The sequence below is a fragment of the Cyclospora cayetanensis genome, unplaced genomic scaffold, assembly GCF_002999335.1.
Source record: "Cyclospora cayetanensis isolate NF1_C8 unplaced genomic scaffold, CcayRef3 CcayRef3_contig_2, whole genome shotgun sequence".
Classification (NCBI taxonomy): domain Eukaryota; phylum Apicomplexa; class Conoidasida; order Eucoccidiorida; family Eimeriidae; genus Cyclospora; species Cyclospora cayetanensis.
Genome location: NW_020312147.1, coordinates 447,064 through 467,696, shown reverse-complemented (window position 1 = coordinate 467,696; position 20,633 = coordinate 447,064). Strand labels below are relative to the sequence as shown.

Below are 20,633 nucleotides of genomic sequence, written 5' to 3'. Positions count from 1 at the left end.
GCGGGCCGAAGGTACACTGGATCAAGCGATGGGTGCTCATCAGCCTTGGAGCTGGTGGCGCTGCTGCAGCAGGCTACGCATCCATCGGGGATGCATTGCACGAGATGCTTTGAAGTATGTAAATCATAGATGCATATGTATGTGTACATAGCTGATCGGAAGTTTAATAGTAGACAAATGGATATTTGCCCGCAGGCTATGCATGGGGGCCTGGACTTTACAAAACTTTCTGTTGCCGATATCGAGAGACAACGCACTGAAGTTCTGCAATTCTTACATTGAGCCTGAGAACTACGAAAATTTTGCGAGCTAGTCTTTCTTGAATATTATGCACATGCTGTGGGGAGAGCTTATTTCAATAATAGTCTGTCCGTGCAAAGACAAGTGGAGTTTTCCCCTCGGCAACGTATTCGCATTGCAGCAGCGGCACATGGATCTCATTTCATACGGAGCGCAAGTTGTTAGCAGAGCACTAAGCCCCTGTACGTTGCACTGGATAGCCTGCTATAGCGCTGTTTTCACTCGACGTTTTGCTATGTAAAGAATGCCATTAATTGCCTACATTTGTAGCACGGTAAGCTACATATTTAAAAAAGAATCAGCAGACAATTGATAATTTATCAGGTCACTTTAATAAGTGGCTTGTGGTCGGTATATGAACTGCCTAACTAGCTGTGAATGCTCGAAGTGCTTGGAGGATATAACAACAGGAGCCGTAGCTGCTTTACTCCCATCTCACAAAGGCTGAGGCCCGCGGGTAAGCGAAGAAAAGAGCGCTTGTCAAAAATACTCAAGAGCTTCCTATCATGCGTGTGGTTTATCTGGAGATAAGTGTCTCCTGACGAAGATCTTATATGGATCATTATATGAGCGACCCTGCTATGTACAAAATTGTCTAATGGTTGCGTTATGGATCGGACGAACTGCGTACAGAATAGCAGAAGACTTATCGCCCTATCGCTAATCCCCATGCAGGCAAGGAAGCGCAAGAACAGTGCAAAGGAAAAGGCAAAGTGCTCGTTTACTGCTAAAGAGATAACAACGAATTAAAAGACACACTAACGGACAACGAACGAGGCCACAAGCCAACACGACTTCGGTGGCGCGATGGCTTGCGGTCGGTAAAACGTTGAAATATGTCAGCCTCCTGCTACAAGAAAATAAATGACAAATAAAGCGTCAAGACTTAATCAAAAAACACACTACTGCAGCAGTGATTTCACGCGTCCTACAGCAATGCCTGCATACGAATACGGGTGTTATATGCAGTAACGTCGGTGCGTCAAGTCGACGTCGAAGCCCTCAAAAGAGGTATAAGCAAACAAGCAAAAGACAGCATATCTGAATGTGGCTGCTGACCTCGAACCACCAGGCTCATGCTTGGATCGGAAAGAGGCTCCGGATGTGCTGTGCACTGCTTCCTTATTAACAGACTTAGCACAAGGAAGAAACCCAAGTCAAAAAATTGATTATTTTTTGTTTTGGATTAAATGCCAAATCATGCAGAAGAGTCCAATTAGTGAGATCTGGCTGCCCATCTGCCTTCGGGTAATTCGCATCAGTGGTCGTAGTATTTTCAATTGAAACCTGCCCATAAATATACGGCAGCGTGGACTCACAAACTTTGAATCTCTTTCCGTTTTGATGCACCAAAGAATTCTCTGGAGCTTCCAGCTATGAGTTGAGAATGAGTGAACGACTTTCTTAGTCGTGACAGCGCTAGAGAATGTGATAAATGGAGCGCGTTTGCTAAGTTTGTCGACAACGTTAGTAAAATCCTGATCTTTGACCTTTAGCGTTCCAGCAATCAAGCCCATAGTATCAAAGGTAAAGACCATGCCTTACATGTCTCAAATTTTGCACGATCTGGCTGAATTCCAGCAGCCCGAACACGAAATCGCAGAAAGGCAGTTGTTCGAGTATGAAAGGAACACCTACGCGCCTTCACATGCTACTGCAAGTCCTTTAACAGCCAAAGCGCACGCCTAAGGCGCTGTAGGTGCTTCAGGCCTTAATTCTAACTTTTGGGGCTAATTACAAGGAAAGCGTCCATCTAGACAGCCATCCAGCCATCCTTGATAGGCTCATAAAATCCCGATTAGCTCTATACAGCTATTTAGCGGAAGCACTTATAGGTACAAGCACCACTCAGGTACACTTGAGTTTGGAAGTGCTAGTGTGGAGCGCCGTTTTGTGCGTGTCGTCTGGGTGATAGGTGGTCTGATAAATGTGCGTAGAGGCAAATGCCAAGTAGATTGTTGAGTAGGGTAGTTTCTTCTATTGCCAATATACGGCTGCACAAATCTCCGATCCGCAATGTACGCTTGTTCAGGGGCCTACAGTCATCAAATACGCACTACCGTCTATCTTTGCCCGGTTTGAATACCGGGTCATGGCCAACAGCGCTGGTCAATTTCAGCACACTGACCTTTTGTAACAAAGCCTCCTCCTAATGTCCTATATCATCTGCCTGTAATAGAGTCTTAGATGCGGCGGAGCATACCTTAGGGCATACCAGGGTATTAGCTAGATACGGTGCGCTGGACGACCAGCATATGTCCAGCCTACTGGTAGGGAATCCCTGCAGGCAGACGATTTTCTTTGCATGAATAGCGCCAATATAAAGTGCTTGTTCCCTCAATAAACAGGCCGCAAAAGGCATTTATACCTCTTCACCTTGGGACGAGGTACACCTTTAAACGCCCATTGATACCTTGTAGTTGTTGTTCGTGCTTGGAGACGCCATGCTTGTCTAATTTTTATCATCTCATCATTGCATCTATAAACATGTTATTGGTTGAGCCATAGTGCCTCCCTATTAGCTAAGGTGCTGCTGCACTCACTTCGGCCTGCAGGCCGGCCTCTGCCACCCCAACAGGCGTTGTCCCCCATCAACTATCATCGCTCAAGGATTTGTTTTCCTATCATGTTGCCACAGAGAACCAACCTATTGACAAGTCAAATAGCATAATCAAAGTCAGACGATTGTTATAGGGAAACCTGACATGCTACTGCATCCACAGCGAGTGGATAATCGAGGAACAGCTGCGTCGAACACTGCATTGCCACCAATGTTACGCCCAATTCAAGGTCCGCTCAGGAGGACACTTCTTTCCAGATTCAATCAAGATTTAAGAGGGTTTTTGGCACTTTCTCAGATGGCTTTCTTTTTCCGCATACAAGGTTTCCACGGTCCCTGGCAACACAGAATAGGAACCGCTAGTTTGAGTCTTGCTGCACCCTTGATGAACTCCGAAAATTTATCGATGGTTTCTTCTGGCTTCTGGCACACAGTACATGAATTGTGCCTCATCTATTGCATTGAAGGTACGTCTTATTGAGTACGATTTGGAGATAGACAACCCGATTAAAGAATTGCTTACACACGACTGCTTCCACAGTACTCGTTGAGTAGAAAGTGGGTAAGTGTAGCACAGGGACCACCTTACGCTGGACGAAAAAAGCAAAAATGGTAGGCAAGAGCATAACTAGCGGCATAGCGTGCAGTTCATGGCGGATTGCAATGAAGAGTTCACTACAAAAACAGTGTCACTGTAGCTCTGCCCTTGACTCTCAAGTTTTGGGGCCTGAGCATAATAAAGTGATAGTGATTAGTTGCACAGTAACAATTTCGAGCGCAAGGCATTCATTCTCGTGATGACCTGTGATTTGTATTGTCATATTTTTTTAGAATGCAGCAGTTTGACTTACTTTGGCAATCTGTTTGTGTCCCTTGTTTCTGACAGGTAGTCAGTGGTTATCCATAACTGCTTGCTAAGAGCAGGCAATAGGTTAAACTGCTACGAGCTTTGAGCCCTTAAAGCTTCGAATAATTTGGTAGCAAAAATAGTGGATATTCCATAAGCTCATGTAGTTTGCATAGTGCACGGTACACCTATCTCAAGGTTTTCATGTCACACTGGGCGAGTTCTCCGTTTTGCGTTGAGCAGGCTATTTCAAAGGCACGACGATATATGTATGGAATGAATTAGAGCCTTCAGGACTGATTGTACTGGCATAACAACTGCCATATCCCCACAACGTGTAGTATTTTTTGCAAGTGGTACTCCATTTTTTTGGAGGCATGGGATGCTTCCAAGCGAATCTGACTCTGGTCTTGTAGTTCCCCCTGGAATATAATGATAGTGCATTAAATTGTGAGTGGTTGGGAGGGCCTGTATTCCAGCATCCGCAATGTACAGAGACTCAGTGTGCCGGTTGGCTAGGGCTCGTGACGGGGTGTTGCCATTCAGGTACGATTTGCCGAGCCCGTCGGGAGCTTGGTACCGGCATCCTTCAGCTCAACAAAGGTTTTGTGTTGCTAATTTTTATGGATATCTTCCTACGAGGTTCAGAAATAAGCTCACGATGTATCGGTGATTTGAAAAGGGCCCCCGAAATCAGGGCTAGCTACAGTGGCTGCATCGGAAGAACATTGCAACGGAAGCCACAGACGTTCAGGGTCCATTTTCACAGGTTTTTCATGGTATTGTTCGGTTTTTAAAATTGTTCAACCAATCTGGTCAAGAAAGGTATTCAGGTTTCTGTGATTGGTGACCTCTACTGGTGGAAAGCGCAAGAGATGCCAAAAAAGCCCTCACCCAGCAACTTCACCACAGGTGTATCTCGTATTGCTATTTAGGTTCCCAAAGCAAGGGGCAATCTTGATGTTGGCTCTTTAGGCTTTTGCACTTCCCCAGCTGCAGCAAGAGGATCGTGCAACTACCCCACAACTCCCTGTGGACACGTCGTCTAGACTGACTTTCGTGAGTGGGACTCCTTTCTTGTGCCCACTCTGTAGCAACAAGCAATTGCTTGGAGGTGGTCCACCGTCGTTTCTGCAGGATGATACAAGAGCAATTCTCCTCGGAGCAGCCGCATTGCCCCCTGTCGAACTGCCTTGGCTGCGAAGGAGGGGGGCAGCAGCCAGCGCAACAGGGAGAGATACTGACTATATCAGGCCCAACATCCACTAGCCCTTGGTTCAGTGAACGGGTTGTGGAGGTGCGGCGCCCTGAAGTGCAGGAAAGGATCGTGGAGGTGCCGCATATTGTGCCCAGGGAGAGAATAATGGAAGAGAGAAGGCAAATACTAAAGGAGAAAGTGAAATTTGTCCCTAAATATGAAACTGTAGAGAGAGTCAGCCACGTGCCGAAGCACATATCAAGAGAAGTCGTTACGTTTGTACCTCAAGTGCAGGTCGTTGAAAGAACTGTGGAGGTTCCTACTACTATCTACCAAGTAAGTGCTCTCCTCATGAGCACCTCTGTGCCGTGTGGCGTCTTGTGTTCCCTCATGTTGCAACTGGCAGCATTTTTGCTTGCCTCCTGCTCTCGCAGCGCACTTCACACCCACTTCGCGAAATCCCGCATTTCCAGCGCTCCGGGACCTGCGTTTTGTGTCTTCTTTTAGCTGCTTCTGTATCATCGGTTGCTTGCTCTTCCTACCAGCTGTTTTTTGTTATATTATGATTTTCCATGTCTGTGCATGCTTGTTTTCTCCGTGGCCTTTCTCCACAGGACGTAGTGGTGCCTGTGGCGAAGCCTGTTGTAGAGGAGCGCATCACGCACATCCCCAAGCCCGTGGTCGTAGGGAAAGTTGTTGAAATCCCTCGAATCGTGCATCGGCCGTATCCCGTAGAACGCATTGTAGAAGTCCCTCAGATTCAGGTACAGTATAAGTATAAAGACATTCCAGTGAGCAGCAAGGTCATTCGCCAAGCTCCGGCCTCCGTCCAAAAATCAAGCTACAAGGTTGCGGAAGGCAGATTCATCAGGCCGAGCACTGTTAGATGGAGGCAACATTCAACTCCTGTCTGCGCGCCTTCGACTGATATCTTCGGTGCTTGCTGCAACCCAGAAACCCCAAGGGTAGCCAACCAAGAAAACAAAGCTCATACAAGCCCGAGCAGCCCCAGGGGCTACCCTGTACCGGCGCGTTGGTACACAACACCTATCCAGCCGCTTCAGCAAGAGCAGCAACCGGTTGTGGTTGAGGGCTTGGAATCTGTAGCGGACGAGGCTGGTTGCTGTTCATTAACACCGAGGCAACACACGGTCAAGAGGCGAGATTTCGTTCTATCACCAAACACAGCCGGGACCAGCAATAGATACAATGTGAAAGTGGCGACACTTTCAAGGGAAAAGGCTGGTAGACGCCTGTTTGAAAGCTGTTGCGGAGAACCCATGAGAACGGCCTCGCTACCATCAATGATGAGGGTAAGTATCCATCTTCGGGGTGTGTGAAGGCCCTTCTACGGTCTTAGCTCATGGGTCCATGTCGTTTATTTTGTTTGATGTGGCATGATTCAGAGCGTTCAAGTGATCCCGTCCGAAGTACCTCGGACCGCTGTGCCCCTTGTTGAGCATGCGTCCGCCCCACTGTATCAGTATGAAGAACACAATTTAGCTCTGAAGGAAGAGCAGGAGATAGAACAGCAGGTGGAACAACAGCAGGAAATGATTTCCTCAGAGCCTTGGATGAGAACGAAGTTCGGAGATATGCCCTTTGCCGAGTTTGAAAAGTTGAACAACGAGAATTCCCTTGCGTCGAGCCGTTGGCCTGTTGATTTCACCGCTAGCTATATCAGTGGGCAGATGCATGATTACCGGAGGGGGGAACAACACGCACAGACATACGTCCAGACTCAGCCAATAGTGGCCCAGGCGCAGCATGGACTCATGAATGAGGAAGACTATTACCAAAAGCAAGCGCTGCAGAAGGATGAGGAACGGCAGTCAGAGCACATGCTACATTTACAGCAGCAGAAGCAACGGAGAGAAGAAGAACGCTGTTCATATGAGCAGCAGGAGCAGAAACGCTTACAGCAATTGCAGCTACTCACGGAGCAGCGCAGGCAGGCGGAAGAGCGGCGGGAGAGGGAATTACAGGAGCTGCAGCAGCGATTGCAGCAGCAACGTGAACAGAAGGAACGCGAATTGCAGCAGAGGCTGGAGGAGGAAAAGCGCAAGAGGGATGAGGAGAGACAGAAATGGATTGAACAGATTCAACAAGAGAAGGAGCACAGGGAGAAGTTGCAGAAGCAACAACAACAAAAACAACTGGAAGAGCTGATGCAAATACAAGAGAAACAGAGACAAGATCACGAAGAAAGAAAACAGCGTTGCTTGAAACAACAGGAGCAGGCATTGTCCCAATTGCTGGCGCAGCAGCAGAAGCAGCAGAAGCAACTGCAGGAGGAGTTTAAGGGGCATAATGAAAGACTGCAAGCGCAACAAGAGCTGCTGAGAGCACAGCAGGAACAAGCTCTCAGGCAGCTGCAGCAAGACCATCTAAGGCAGCAGCAGCGCTTAGAAACAGAAACGCAGAGAAAAACAGAGGCTTTTTGTAGCGTACATCAGGCCAGCGACCCCAAAATCACTTCTATCATGCCTCCCAAGGTATGTTCAAGAAAATATGTGGTGAAGGCATACACGGTTGGCCAAAAAGCCTCAGAGTGAATAGTACGTGCTCTATACAGTGTGGATTGGCGTGTATGCGATGAAATTATTCAGGTGGTGCAGGACGGTCCTGGGGAGTTGCTTATACAGACGAGATTCGGCGCCATGCCCTACTCTGATTTCGTTGTCCTTAATCAGGCTGGCACTTACCGAGGGTGTGTTCACTAATAGGCATAACGAAGTGCCTCAGCCAGATAGATCTGCTGGTTTCGGCTCATAGATATTGCACACGATGATGAATTTGCAGTTATGCGTGTAGGCCAACACCACCCTGGCTGTCCAGAGCCGCTGAAGCATTCTGTTGCCTTTGGGATACTTGCTTGCACCTGTGTGTGTTTGCTCATCTATGGAGTATGATGTGTCCTGGTTCCGTGTATTGCTGCAGATTTTCTTCGGGTCCAGCTTTGGGAACCAGCACCATCTCAGCTACTAGCTTGGGCGCTACAGCTCGCCAGTGGCAGGTCAATTCCCCGAGGGCATCTACGGTGTATGCGCGTGTCTCACCTTCCCAGAAGGTGGTGCATCGAACCTCGTACCCAATTCAGTATGAGAATCAGCAGTACTACTACAACTCCCCAGCGCCGCGGACCTGTTGGATTCAGGAAGCAAATAAGTATTTGCTACCTAGCGCCGAACAGGCGGCCGTTATTCAATCAGAAGCGCGAAGGATAGGACAGGACGCCGCTGTGGCGGGATCGCATGTTTATGGAGGCGTGAAGAACGCAGTGAACTCCGAGCTTGCTCACGATATCTTTCGGTCTGTGGGGGAGCTTGTGTCTGACGCTTATCACAAAATGAGAGGAAACAGGCGATGAACGAGGAGGAGAAATACAGCGCATGGGTATCGAGTAAGACACACACGCACACAACTTCGTGGCTTTATCTACTGCGCAATACTTCGCTTCCAGACAGATAATTCGCTTGGTACAGGGGCTTTCATTTTCAGGCCACTTTTAGGCTTATATAATATACTTACCCAAGTGTACCGCTGTAGAGCACCTTTCTGACTAATATATTGTTGATTTGCCCTTTTTCGAGCCCCGTGGCGCCAGGACCCTTGCACCCTACCCTACAGTCAAAAGGCAGCGCAACGCACTATCTCGTGAGCAGAATAAGTATATCATAGGCATTCATTACATGTTCTCTTGAAGGGATCAGAGGGTTCTTTGAATTATTAGCATCCAGAGCGCTATAATGCTACTAGGGCTGCGTTTTGTCCAGCCCTTGTGCTTACTGCTATTAAGAATGAACAGCTTGCCTGAATTTCGCTTTACTGACGACCAGCGCAGCATCTCGCGGATACCTTTTCTGTCCCTACTGTAGATGTACAGTTCAACACTAAGAGGATCCGCATGCGTTTATGCGTGACTATACTCAATTGTTGTATTGCCGTGAAAATTAGTGCATTTTCAAGGAACTTGGCCTAATGAGCACTTGCTAGGTGGACCCAAATAGAATAATTTGTGCAGAAATTCCTCAAATTGAGCTCTCTGGAAGAACGAACGGTTTGTTAGTGGGGTTACGTAGCAGAAGACGACTAGCTTCGCTGTTCCTGAAGGGGGTTGCCATCCCTCTAGCTTTATATTAAACCGTTTTACTCCAGGGGAGAGGTTGGGCCGCTGTCCCAAGGCCACGCATAACATAACATAGTTATCGAGTGTGAAGTGGGTAGCGGAGTGGCACGGGTTTATGCGCACCCTAGGCTACGCAACGGTGTTTCCGTTGCAGGGTCTACAGATTTCTCTTATTGTTTATGCATCAGCTAGCATGACTCTTCAGCTCGTAGAGTGGACAGTAATGCATGCCTCTAATTCACCGTCTTTAGAGCATTGACGGAGTACACCCTTCGGATGTCGTCAGTCATTTCTGTCCCATGAGATTACTCACCGTACTGAAAATCTGAACCACGGGAGACTTAGATACGCCCGGAGGACAGGTGTTAAGCATTATGGACACTGAAGATAAAACTGCTTTTGTCGATTCGCTTTGTATTGGGTACTCTCCTGTCCATTTCTTCCGGGCAGTACAAAGCGGTGACATCGACGAAACTGGTGGTATCTTCGTTGTTGGCAGGCTCCAAGAGCTTTATCACTACTGAAAATACTTATCCCATAGAAACTTGCAATAACATTTGCTATGTCATGCGGATATTATCTCCAGGCTTCCTTTCCTACTTCTGCCTTGAGTACCTCCAGGGGCCTCAGGCCTAAAATGGGCCGAGGGCTGGGACTCCTGCACAACAAATCACTACATCCAATATCCAACCGCCTCTTACAAAAAAGCAAACTCTCCTTGTACTATGTAGGATATAGTAAAACTACTATGCTCTAATACCTCTGGAAGACTTTAACGTAATTTCTCCGTTCTTTGTGATCATACCTACCTTGCCAGCGTTTACGAAAGAATAAGCTTAGCCCCTAACCGGAAACCAGGCTTTCCCAGAGCAGCTGCTGAGCTTTTGGCAGAGGCAAAAGAGATGCCTGGAGTATCCAGGCGGACCACTGTGGCATTGGGCGGGTCGGCACTTCAAGGGTATGGACATGTATCATGCTGTTCGAGTGGCGCATACAACCTTAGGCATTGTGACCCCTTCAGTAGCCACTACAAAAGTGGTAGCAGAGGAACTACAGGCAGCAATCTCATCTTCACAGGCTACTTCAGGAATCCATTTGGTCGCGTTGCATCCCGGCGCTGCAGCAACTCGATTAGCTGCAAAGATGACTTGGCCTTGCATTTAAGGAATCCACTTCTGCTTCATTGTGACCGGACGGTGACTACGGCTTCGGGGATAGCAAATCAGAAGCAGTTGGATCCCAAGGCCTTACGATGTCCCATCCGCATCCATGCTGCTGTGTCCACACCTGAACTCTGTTGGAGGCTCTGCGATGAAGGGAGAGGAGAAGAGCTTGCTGCCAACCTAGTAAGCAGCATTTTGGATGCTTTGAGAGGCCCTCAGGGGTCCTCTTTACCACGGCAAGGACCTTTTAGTGGAGAATGGCCACCGGACCCAGCTCCCCATCAAAAGTAAGCCGGTACAACCGTAGCACCAAAGGCCTGAATCACTGCAAAATACGACGTGAATTAGCTCAAGCTACGAAGCATGCTAGCCATTGAGGGGCATGAAGCAAAGATCTGTTGCCTTGTAATGTGTTTTGTATAGGGGATGGGAGGAGCTGCGTGCTGAGCTGCACGAAGCTTTAAGGCTTTTGTTTGACGACCAGACCCCTATGCCTCGCTCTTTATCAGACATAAGAATTGATTTGTCACTAAAACCTGCAGACAAAGACCCGCAGGGGTTTTTAGAAGAACGAAGTGTCTCGGCGGTCGAGAGGAGGAAGTGCAGGACGCCAGAGCTTGTTTTTGGGGTCCTGAACTCGGGATTGGCGCCTTCTGCAGCCCCCCGACAGCGTTCTCTTGCACAAGATGCTTTCCAATCTGTGGTTAAAGAGTAAGGCTTCCAATCTTCGTTGTGGTTGACCCTCTGGATCCCCAGTGGTTATCGCCACCACTTTCTCGGTGTTAGTCCCAGCTATGGATGCAGCTCTGTCACATATCCCACGCCGCTTGCTGTTGTTGGCTGTCTATTCAAGCGCTATGGGGAGCCCCCGGGGTACTTCGTGTGCTGTGGTGGCAATTACATGGGGGCTCGGTATCCCTTTGTTCGCTGTATTTGGTCCTCCAGGCATTTCGCGCTAATGCCCCGCAGCGCCGAAGCAGTCAACTTGGACAAACTGCTAGCGGTAGTAGGGCCTCTGCGCTTTTTAGACATGCTATGCATACTACTTCAGCCCAAGCAGCAGCCGGAATATCAACACAAACATCAGGTGCAGCAGCAGCAAGATGACGAAGGGGCACAGCACCACGAACAAGAGCATCAGAACTTGATGCTTCAGCAGCTGCCTACACGACTCAGTCCGATGTCTCTAAGCACCCTCCTCAGTCGGCTCTGCGAAACTCAGGGTCGTCCTCTCTTTGAGGCTCCCAAAATCTTTGCTGCCTGCTGGGCTGCAGAGAACCCCGAAAATGTATGATTTCCTCTAGGGCCTATGGGCGTTACCGGTAGCAAGCCCAAGACTATTCCCGAAAGCTCTTCTACCCTGTTTACGCATCGATAAAGCATGTTACAGAATTTAGAAGCCCATGTTAGGCATAGACGGCTTCCCTGTGATTTGCTTTTCGCCTATATGAATAGTGGCAGCACGTGCCTCTGTCTGCTTTCTTATTGTATTACCAGCACTTAGCATGCCAGAGTTAGTGCGTCCTCGGCAAGTAGGGTTAAGTCATAGGGCTCAGAGTATGGGTTTTCTGTGGTTTCCAGGCTGAGAATCTGACCATGACTGAGTCTCGCGAGGCCCTGTGCCGGCCTCTGAAGGGCACGTCTATTTCTTGGCGAAACTTCATCGACGTGGCCCAGCAGCGACAGAGCGAGGCATTTCTTTTACATGTTTTTGGATGCATAAGGGGTTCTGCTCTGCAGAGAGCAGCTGCATCGCTTCTGGAAGACAAAGACCCCCGTACCGGTGTGTTCACCTGTTTGCTGGTGCTACACATTTGGACGTCTAGGAGTACGGTCTGCGCTTATTGTTTTCTCTAGAGACGGCGCATCATGCATTGTATACCCTTTCGATTTTCAACTGCTAATTTGAATAAGCATGTAGAGGTTTATCATATGTATTGCGTAGCATGACATAAGAAGGATGCAGACATAATGGACTTTACCGTCAGCGCCGTAGGCGACCTACGCAGACACACACACACACACAGAGACACACACACACCACCACCACCACCACCACCTACCTTTTCCACTGCATTCTCCTTGCCCTGTCCCTTGCCGCGTCAATTAAGTGTCAAGGTCCATGTAGCTTTTGTATTTACTTGGCTGCAGGTCTGCCGTTGGATCCCTGGGCATTCCTGATGAGTCGTCGCCTGAGATTCCAATCCAGCGAAGGGTCACCCCGTTCGGAGTCCTCCACCTCACGGCCCACCAATCAGAGGCCCTCGTCAAAAAGTGAAACAACATCTCTGAATATTGATCCAAGCGCACAGAAACACGATGCTGTCTGCATTGCTGCTCCAGGCAGCGGTAACGGTATTCCTTGCTTGTTGCCGGCATCTGCAGTTCGTTTTATCAGGACACCCCAAGAAATTGGAGAGTACTTCGAGGCTCTTAGGCGGCAGCAGCAGCAGCAAACTAAGATTTTAGAGACGGATCAAGACATCAAAGAGACACTTGTCCGGGGTGGCACACCGATCCCAGAGCGACCCGTGACGGATTCTACTGTGTATTCGCTCGTGCGCCACCGGCGGTTTTCGCTACAAGATCTCCAGGAGCGCAACCGCTTCGCATGCGGGCCCTCTACGAGGGCCAGAGTAGAAGCATCTCTGGGTGCCCCTCCCTGTGGGGCGTCTCCTCCCGCCACAGACACCTCATCGGGAAGCTTCGCAGCCCGGAACGGGGAATTTTGGGGTCCCTTGAAGGGCGGCCCCCACGGGGAATTTTTGTTTCCTCTTGAGATTGGAGAGCCTGGAATTGCTGGTTTGCTGCCTCTTGCAGTTGGGCTGCGTGTGATTGGGGCCCCTCCTCATACGGCATCTCTTATGTGTCTCTCCGTTTCCTCGGGGACGCTTATCGTTGACCTCCTAAACAGGCAGACAGCATATGTTACAGCCGTAGAGCGGCTACTTCAGTGGCTGCTAACAAATCCCCTTCTGGTGAAGGTCGTATTTGATGCGAAGGAAACGCTTGAGAGGCTCGCCGTGGGTCCTGTTCCCTTCCAAGAACCCCTGGGCTCACTTGTCCACTGTATTGACCTCAGGTCCGTACATCCAAACTCTAGACCGAGACAAACGCGTTCAAGTGCTCCTGCCGATTCCTGCTGTTGCGGACCTACTTCGGCATTTACTCGAGCCATTGTGTGTCAGCTGTGAGGATGCAGGCAGCCTCGGATTCACAGAAGGGTAAGGATCATGCGCCCTGAAGCGGACGCGATTCGAAGAGATGAACAGTTCACAGAATCCCTGACGTACCGCAACGAGAGGCTCTTTAGGGACCTGCTCAATAACCAGCATCAATCGGAAGAGGATCTCTATGAAATGGAAACAGGAACAGAAGTCTTGACCGTGGGTAGGTCCCAAAGCCTCGATAAAATCCTGAATTCGCATGCCGTAAATTATAGTATTCATTTTGTTTTCTTGTCACGAAGTCAGCGTTTCCTTCAGGCACTCGTCGGACTCTAAGCCTCTTAAGAAGCGCTCTGCTGGGGGGTAGCATGGGTGGCCTGTCGGAGCCTTCCAGCACCTATCGCAGCAGCGCTCTCAACAGAAGGCCCCTCGACCCTCATGTGCTATATGATGTAGCAGACGAGAGCTTTTCTCTCCTAGTTCTTGAGCGACGACTCAGGCAACTGCAGTTATATCCAAAATCCATCCTTGGAGGTTCGGGAGTACATGCTTTATTATTCGGTAACCCCAAAGCGTACACTTTAACCCCTAAATTTGAAGGTCCACTATCCCATGAGCGAAATAGCTGTGTTGCTTGTGCGAATAGAGCACCTAATTTACAGGGCTGAGCGCTTTTCGATTAGGGTATTTGCGCCTTTTCCGCATGTGTCTGTCTGTGAGCACAGAAAAGACTGCGCCACCAAACTCGTGGCGTGTGGATAGAGAACGGTCAGGAGCTCAACTAAGAAGAAACTTACAGAAGGTCCTAGGGGAATTCACCTCAATACTCTAAAATTGCATTCCAGAAAATTCCCTGATTACGCAGCATTAACCTTATAACCCCAGGCGCCACCTGCACAAGATGTCTACGGTTGTCTACCCTGTTTTCCACTCTTTCACCGCCAGCAGGCACACCATGCGCTGGGCTCGTTCCACAGTTCTGCCACGAATGGCATCTGTTGACCTCTCAAGGCACTTCCTTCAAACTCACCCTAGGATGGAGCTGAGGAGAAATTAGTTGTCACTAATCCTTCTTAGTAAGGTTTTTTGAGTTACTCGGGGGTGTCTTCACTGAGCTCTGAAGCGCCTCGCTCCCCCATGTTCTGGGTGGCTGGAGAGTTCCGGTTGCCCTCACCCTCCGCCACACTGAAGCCCACAAGGAGGGGCAACTTTAAGGCTGATACAATGGCATGTAGATCTTTGCTTGTTAGGTCCCTGTTTTCTGAGAGCAAACCAGAAACATCCACGATGCCCTCGAGAGCCTCCAGGGGCCCTTGGGTGCCTTCCAAAACCGCATGGGTATCCAACAACGGATCCTTGAGCATGGCCTGCGACTTCAGTAAGACCTCGTCTTGGTCGTATGGCAATCTGGGGTTCCTCCAAGGATCCACCCCTTCTGTGAGTTCCAACGCGATGGGGGAAGGTTCAAAGGTGCTGGTGTTTTTATTTTTGCTGCTGCCGTAGGTACTAACAGTGCTGCCCTGTGCAGCAGATAGCGCTGGCGCCTCAGCATCAAGTCCGAATGCCATGTCATACTCAATCCCGATCTGCGGCATCCTTGCCTCTCCCTTATTTCGCTGCTTCTCTAGTTGTACTTCCAGTTGCCGTTGCTCATGTTCCATGGGCGTCCGTGCACCCGCTGCCAGCAGAAGGCGGTCGATCAGTTGACTTACAACGCTTGTTGTTTCCGGTAGCACACCTAGGATCACCACGTTTTGCTCAATATCTGCAGCTGTAGCTAGCATCTGATGCTGCAGCTCTTGTTGACGCTGTCGTTCCATCTGCTCCTGCATCTGCAGCAAAAGCCCTGATGCCTTCCGCATAAAAGCTAGGGCAGCAAGTCGCTGTGCAGTAAGTGCCTTAGCTTCCTTCTGTGTAGCTTTCCTTTGCCGCCTAGCCTTTGAAAGATGAAGGATGTCCGAAAGAATGGTGATCAGCAGCATACACACCAGCCCAGCGGTAGCACCTTTTACTGCACTATTTACAACATCACGTCTAGGAGAAGGGTCGTCTGACCGTGGCCCCAAATTTATGGGCACCTCATATCCACGATCCCCTCCAAGGGTAAAACGTGCCACAATGCCGGTGGGCAACCCCAGCTCTTTGGTTGCCCCTACTGAGGAGGCAGCAGTGGTTGCTGTACTCACGTCAGTGTGGTCGAGAGAGACACCGTTTGCATGTGCCAAGGCGAAAGCATCGAACTGCAGCAGTAATGAGGCAACAACGTACGAACTAGATATCATTTTCACCGAGGTTGTTAGACGCCCTACTAGGGCCACTGTTTGCCCTCTTCTTGCCTGTACCGCCCGGCAGATGAGCTTTAACAACTCCCCTACTTGGGGAGAGCTGCTGTTGTTCGCACTGTCCCCACGTCAGGGAGGTTCCATGGTGCCGATCCATTGATAACGCCTGCTGCTGGTCTGGTCCCCGCCGCTGCTTTCTCAAAGGCAACAGCAACCAAACTGCTCAGCGAAACAAGTTTAAGCACCCAAATAATTCGAACACTGATCTGACGATCACGGGGGAACAGCAGTCGCAGATAATGGCTCTCGATTGTGCATCGCTCGGGGGCACAGGCTACCGGAAGGAGTTCCAGCGGCGGAATAGGGGCGGAGATGAGAAGGCAGCGGCGCTCGTTCTACACTTTGATTATATGCAGGACGTTCCTTTTACTACAACTCTTATTTCAGCAGCTTCGGGAGCGGCAGACGGTCTATACTTGTGTGCCTTATGCTACATGAAGTTCGACTACAGCGGGGCCATTGTAGCGGCAGCAGGTAGCGCCGGGCCACAGCATGCAACAACAGCATGAATTTTGAGACAGCAGGGCTTTCTTGCCTGAGGCACTGCACTGTTGCATGGAGCATGGAGCACCAAAAGAGCCGCAGCCGCTATGTGTGCTGCTGCAGCATTGGGTAGGAGCACTGAGCTAAGCATGACAATCCTACATGCAACCATTCTCCACTTCCTGCGCCTGCTGCTATTACTGCAGCCTCAGCAGGTATCATCAACAAAATGGTTCCTCTTCGGAAGACCCCATACCTTTGCCCATGACTTGTACCGTACAAGACAAACGGTAGGTTGATACTTCAGCTGCTACGGCAGCAGTAGGAGCCGATAGTGCTGAAGCAGCAGCTGGGTGCATATTTGAGTTGCTGCAATTTTAGAGGGGTGCATATGTTGCTGCTAGTATCTCCAGGCCTTCGTTACCCTTTGTGCTGCCTTTGCAAGTTCTGCTGCAGCAGCGCGAGGCGGCTGTGGAAACCAAATGGATAGAGCAGCCCCTAGATCATTTCGACCCAGTCATCCAGGCAGAGGGACTCACCTGGAGGCAGCGTTACTTTGAATTCTTGCACCCCAAGGACCAACACCAGCAGCAGCAGCAGCAAAATCTGCCCACGCCGATGTTCGTATACATCGGGGGTGAAGCAGAGATTTTACCTACAGATATCACAGAAGGTCCGCGCCTGCTGCTGAGGCTACAACGATTTTCGTCCAGTGCTTTTTAATGCATCGCATCGGTTATTCTTTGAAGGATTCCTGATGGCCATGGTTTCTTTTGCGCCCTTCCTCTGATATTCATGCGTCCTTCAGTGAGTCTCTGGTTTTTACTTCTGCCGTGAGGAATTGTCACTGAAATTTCTGCTGTCTCTTTGCTTTATTGGAGTACCTCCTTGTCAGCGTAGTCGCCTTCGGCTTCTTTCCCATGCGAGTTTCACACCCCTTGTCTCTGTCCCTCTCTCTGCCTCTGTGTGTGTGTGTGTGGGGGGGCTTCAGGTCACTTTGCGATCCTTCGCACAACCTTCTCCGCTGATGCATATGCCCTTGAGCATCGATTCTACGGGCAATCAAAGCCTCTACCCTCTTCAGACTCAACGAGCCTCAGATGGCTTACTATACAGCAGGTTTGTCCCTATGCTTTAGGGGCTTGTATGTAGGGTTCACAGTTTGAGGTCTCAAGCAACAAACGTGGACCTGTGGAAAAAGAGGGTCATCTCTGTCTCCGGTCAAGGGGTCTAGTAGCCGGATACTGCTATGCAAACTGCTGCTACTGGTGCACTCTCACCTTCAGGCTCTTCTGCCTTTCGCTTGATGGACTGATGCTCGTGATTCTCCATGTCATCTCCTGACTTCCTCCCTTCGAGCCTTTTGTTCCGTCACGCCTTCTTGTATTGTGTCTTTCGGTGGCACTCTGCGCCATATTTCGCTGCCTCTCTCCTTCAAGGCTTTGGCTGACTTGGCCTTATTCGTAACGACGGAAAGACTCAAGAGAGCAAAGGCCCAAGGTGTCTCCCCACACGAGATACCGGTAGTCGTGTTTGGGTGCTCCTACCCAGGTGCGCTGTAGCACGAGAACGTGCATATAGCATTCGATGCATGCATTCGTCCCCATCCGCTGTCATTGGCCCCGATTCCCTTCAATTTCATTGTGCATATAATCGAATTCGCAAGTGAACTAGTAGTTACCTCAGATAGCGTGAGGAATGGCATCAAGATTTGCGCCTTTATCTTAACACTGCCTGTCCGGGAGTTTAGGTTGAGGGTGCAGAGCTTGGCGTTTTGGATTGGGGCATTGTGGTTTTCGGGTGCATCAGGAGCTTTGGCTGCCTTTAGCCGCATGAAATATCCATTCCTCATATCTGGGGCCATCAGTTCATCCTCCCCCATTAAAGCTATTGAGGAGTTCCGAGCTTTCGATTCTGTTGTTAAAAACAGTCTTCCCAATTCCTGCAGAGACGCTGCTGCCGCTGCTTTTGCAGCCCTCAACAACAAAATCAATGAAGGACACATCGTAAATCTCAAATTCTACACGTGAATGCGGACACTAGCGAATTCGCGCCCTGCTTACATGCTGAAAGCCCAAAAGCCCCAGATTTGAAATGTTTTGTCGCTAAGAGATAAGGCGTATGGCTAATGAAACCCCAGAATTTACGGTATAGGGTTTGTGAGCAGGATGAGGAGCTTCGTCGGTTTGGATGCCAAGGTGTTGCGAGCAGCAGCACTCAGGAAAAAGTGGCGTTCCTGTACTCCATCGTTGACGCAGTTGCGGAAGCTGTTCAAGTAAGACTTACGGCTTACAATCCTGACCCTGTTGAGCACACAGAGCGCTGGGAAGGCAGTAGTTTTGCTGACTAAGTGAGGAAATAGGGTTTTCCGTTGGTGATTTGCAGTATAATAGGCCCGTTGAGCGTCCTTTGATTGACAGTTTCTGCACGCTATTAGGAGCCCTTGCGGGGCCAACGCATGAGGGAGCTGCAGATACGCTGACCGAGACTATTGCCGGGAAATTCAGCGGCTTTAACGCGCATGAAAAGTTCCACCTAAATGAGAAGTTCCACCGCAGTGACGCAAGGAAAGGGGAGCTTCAGGGAGAGGCTGCTCAGGAAGTTGCAGGGAACCCGGTAGAGAGGGAGGCAGGGGAGGTCAGAGAGGAGGCACTGAGCGGCAGCCACGGACGAGGCCAAGCAGTACAAAGCTCCGAGGCACACACAGAGAAAAGCCGAAGAGAAGAGCGCCTTCTTCAGGGTCTCGCACAATACTTTGCAGAATCCCTAAAGAGGAAAAAGGCGAAATGCAAGGACGTAAATATGCTTGCAGCGACGGAAACCAAACTTGGTACGTTTTAGACTTCGGAATTTCATCCCAAGTTTTGTAGTTGTTCTGGTACATGGACTAGTTTTCGCCGTGCGACTGGGCATTTACGTGTGTTTATAATCGCCTTGATATTTCAAGGGGCTCCTATGATATCAGTAGCTCCCCCGCAGTGTGGTGCTCCCACATTTTTCAGACTTATGCTACCATGGCTTTACTTGTCCTGGCGTTCATTGCATTCAGAGAAGTGTTTGGAACCTGTGCTTTGCAGATAACTCTATACTGTCGAATACAAGGCTGTGGATGTGGCAGAGTTGTGCTCAGTTTGGTTTTTGGCAGGTCGGGCAAGCCCTTGAACCAAAACCATTGCTGCCTTATAAATCATGATTCCTACTTGCTAATTGTTGCCAGCCGTGCTTTGCTCTGTGCTGACGGTGCCGCGCAGATGCGTGCGGGTTTTGATGACCTCTGTACCTCTTAATCCGCTGTGTACTGCTCAGGTTGGATATCCCGGGAGTTTGCGTCCTCAGTCTATCAACGTGCAGTTCCATCTTGATGTCTGCAACAAGCTCTTCCCTCTCCCAAGTAAGGACAACCAAACCCAACTGTGGCATATAGGCAACCAGATATTCCGTATCCTCAAAGCTGTACATCGTCTTTTGAGCCCCCATGTAATAAGCTGTTGCAAACCAACAGATTGTTATGTTTACCCGAGGCCATGAAAGCCTTGAATTGGGGCTGACGTTTTGGTGTATGACAGAGGGCTTGTTCACCGACCGGGGCATACAGGAGACGAACGCCTGGGGGGGTGGAAGACAACTGGGGATTCTCGGTGCAGCCTCAGAGATTCACTTTACTAACGGAAAGGTCGACCCATGGAGCCGTCTCTCGATCCTCCACGTTGACCCACTCACACAAGAAAAACAGCACGTCTCAGCTTTCGTTATCGAAGTACATCATCACGCCTAACTACCGCGGTAGTACACAGCATATTTCCATCTGCTGCGCAGTGGGAGCACCCATCTTTCTCGTAATCCTTATTGATGCTGTACGATTCAGCCCCAGGTCCCTCTTGGCTTTGTGCGTGTTTTTTGCGACGTTAGGGAGGATCTCATTGTATGGACTTCTATGAGCCCGCAGCGTCGGATAGCACGCTGTTGCGTGAGGGTAGAGAAGCCATTAAGGAGGCGGTCAAAGGATTTATCGAGAGGCATTATGCAGCAATAAGCAGCGGTACTATACCTAATGTAGAGACCGTAACAAATGATTCTAAAAGTTATGCAAGCGGAACCACAATCTACAGTTTCTCCACTTCCGAGCTCTAGCGCGAACGAAACGAATGCCTTGGGCTTCGGTCCTCTATTTATAATTAATTGAAAGAAGAGCGTCCTCGATGCCATTTACTGCTGCACCAAGAGCGATCCTAGCAAGAAGGGAACGCCTGGTGGGCTAGCAGGCTTGCAAGGACTGTCCTTAGGCCTATCTTCGGCCTGAATCCTTTTGCCAAAAGCCTTTAGGGGCCCCCAACTCAGGGGCTACCAGAATGCAGCAATCCGCCAAACTAACGACGGCTTCACATCTGAAGCTCCATGTCTTCTAGGAGCTATTGAAGAGGTCCGTCTGCAACTCAGGGAGCGC

At 49.6% G+C, this 20,633-nt stretch overlaps 4 protein-coding genes across 4 annotated transcripts; 3 read left to right on the top strand and 1 right to left on the bottom strand.

Annotated features, from left to right (window-relative positions):
* The first annotated feature begins 4,845 nt into the window (after positions 1-4,845).
* LOC34618846 lies at positions 4,846-8,275 on the top strand. Its single transcript, XM_026337665.1, has 5 exons — positions 4,846-5,241; positions 5,520-6,218; positions 6,312-7,400; positions 7,515-7,615; positions 7,708-8,275. Exons 1-5 carry the CDS (start codon positions 4,846-4,848, stop codon positions 8,273-8,275), a joined length of 2,853 nt encoding a protein of 950 aa, XP_026193450.1.
* A 1,133-nt stretch (positions 8,276-9,408) lies between these two features.
* On the top strand, positions 9,409-14,196 carry LOC34618845. The gene is made up of 9 exons (XM_026337664.1): positions 9,409-9,529; positions 9,893-10,484; positions 10,621-10,908; positions 11,143-11,485; positions 11,779-11,980; positions 12,349-13,279; positions 13,400-13,587; positions 13,683-13,925; positions 14,090-14,196. Exons 1-9 carry the CDS (start codon positions 9,409-9,411, stop codon positions 14,194-14,196), a joined length of 3,015 nt encoding a protein of 1,004 aa, XP_026193449.1.
* Positions 14,197-14,455: 259 nt separating this feature from the next.
* On the bottom strand, positions 14,456-15,646 carry LOC34618844. The gene has a single exon (XM_026337663.1). The coding sequence runs from the start codon at positions 15,644-15,646 to the stop codon at positions 14,456-14,458; it is 1,191 nt and encodes a 396-aa protein (XP_026193448.1).
* A 692-nt stretch (positions 15,647-16,338) lies between these two features.
* On the top strand, positions 16,339-20,320 carry LOC34618843. Its single transcript, XM_026337661.1, has 11 exons — positions 16,339-16,479; positions 16,649-16,863; positions 17,625-17,740; positions 17,999-18,195; positions 18,354-18,464; positions 18,575-18,826; positions 18,899-19,019; positions 19,267-19,334; positions 19,496-19,666; positions 19,785-19,862; positions 20,099-20,320. The coding sequence occupies exons 1-11, from the start codon at positions 16,339-16,341 to the stop codon at positions 20,318-20,320; spliced, it is 1,692 nt and encodes a 563-aa protein (XP_026193446.1).
* Positions 20,321-20,633: the final 313 nt, after the last annotated feature.

Excerpts from the sequence above, each read along its gene's own strand:
- LOC34618846 (XM_026337665.1), top strand. The coding sequence starts at position 4,846 with ATGATACAAGAGCAATTCTCCTCGGAGCAGCCGCATTGCCCCCTGTCG. Across the intron at positions 5,242-5,519 it reads TTCCTACTACTATCTACCAA|GACGTAGTGGTGCCTGTGGC; the intron begins GTAAGTGCTCTC and ends CTTTCTCCACAG. Across the intron at positions 7,401-7,514 it reads CTTCTATCATGCCTCCCAAG|GTGGTGCAGGACGGTCCTGG; the intron begins GTATGTTCAAGA and ends GAAATTATTCAG.
- LOC34618845 (XM_026337664.1), top strand. The coding sequence starts at position 9,409 with ATGGACACTGAAGATAAAACTGCTTTTGTCGATTCGCTTTGTATTGGG. Across the intron at positions 9,530-9,892 it reads TGGTGGTATCTTCGTTGTTG|GCTTTCCCAGAGCAGCTGCT; the intron begins GCAGGCTCCAAG and ends ACCGGAAACCAG. Across the intron at positions 13,588-13,682 it reads AACAGAAGTCTTGACCGTGG|GCACTCGTCGGACTCTAAGC; the intron begins GTAGGTCCCAAA and ends CGTTTCCTTCAG.
- LOC34618844 (XM_026337663.1), bottom strand. The coding sequence starts at position 15,646 with ATGATATCTAGTTCGTACGTTGTTGCCTCATTACTGCTGCAGTTCGAT.
- LOC34618843 (XM_026337661.1), top strand. The coding sequence starts at position 16,339 with ATGACAATCCTACATGCAACCATTCTCCACTTCCTGCGCCTGCTGCTA. Across the intron at positions 16,480-16,648 it reads TGTACCGTACAAGACAAACG|CGCGAGGCGGCTGTGGAAAC; the intron begins GTAGGTTGATAC and ends CTGCTGCAGCAG. Across the intron at positions 19,863-20,098 it reads TTCACTTTACTAACGGAAAG|GGAGGATCTCATTGTATGGA; the intron begins GTCGACCCATGG and ends TTGCGACGTTAG.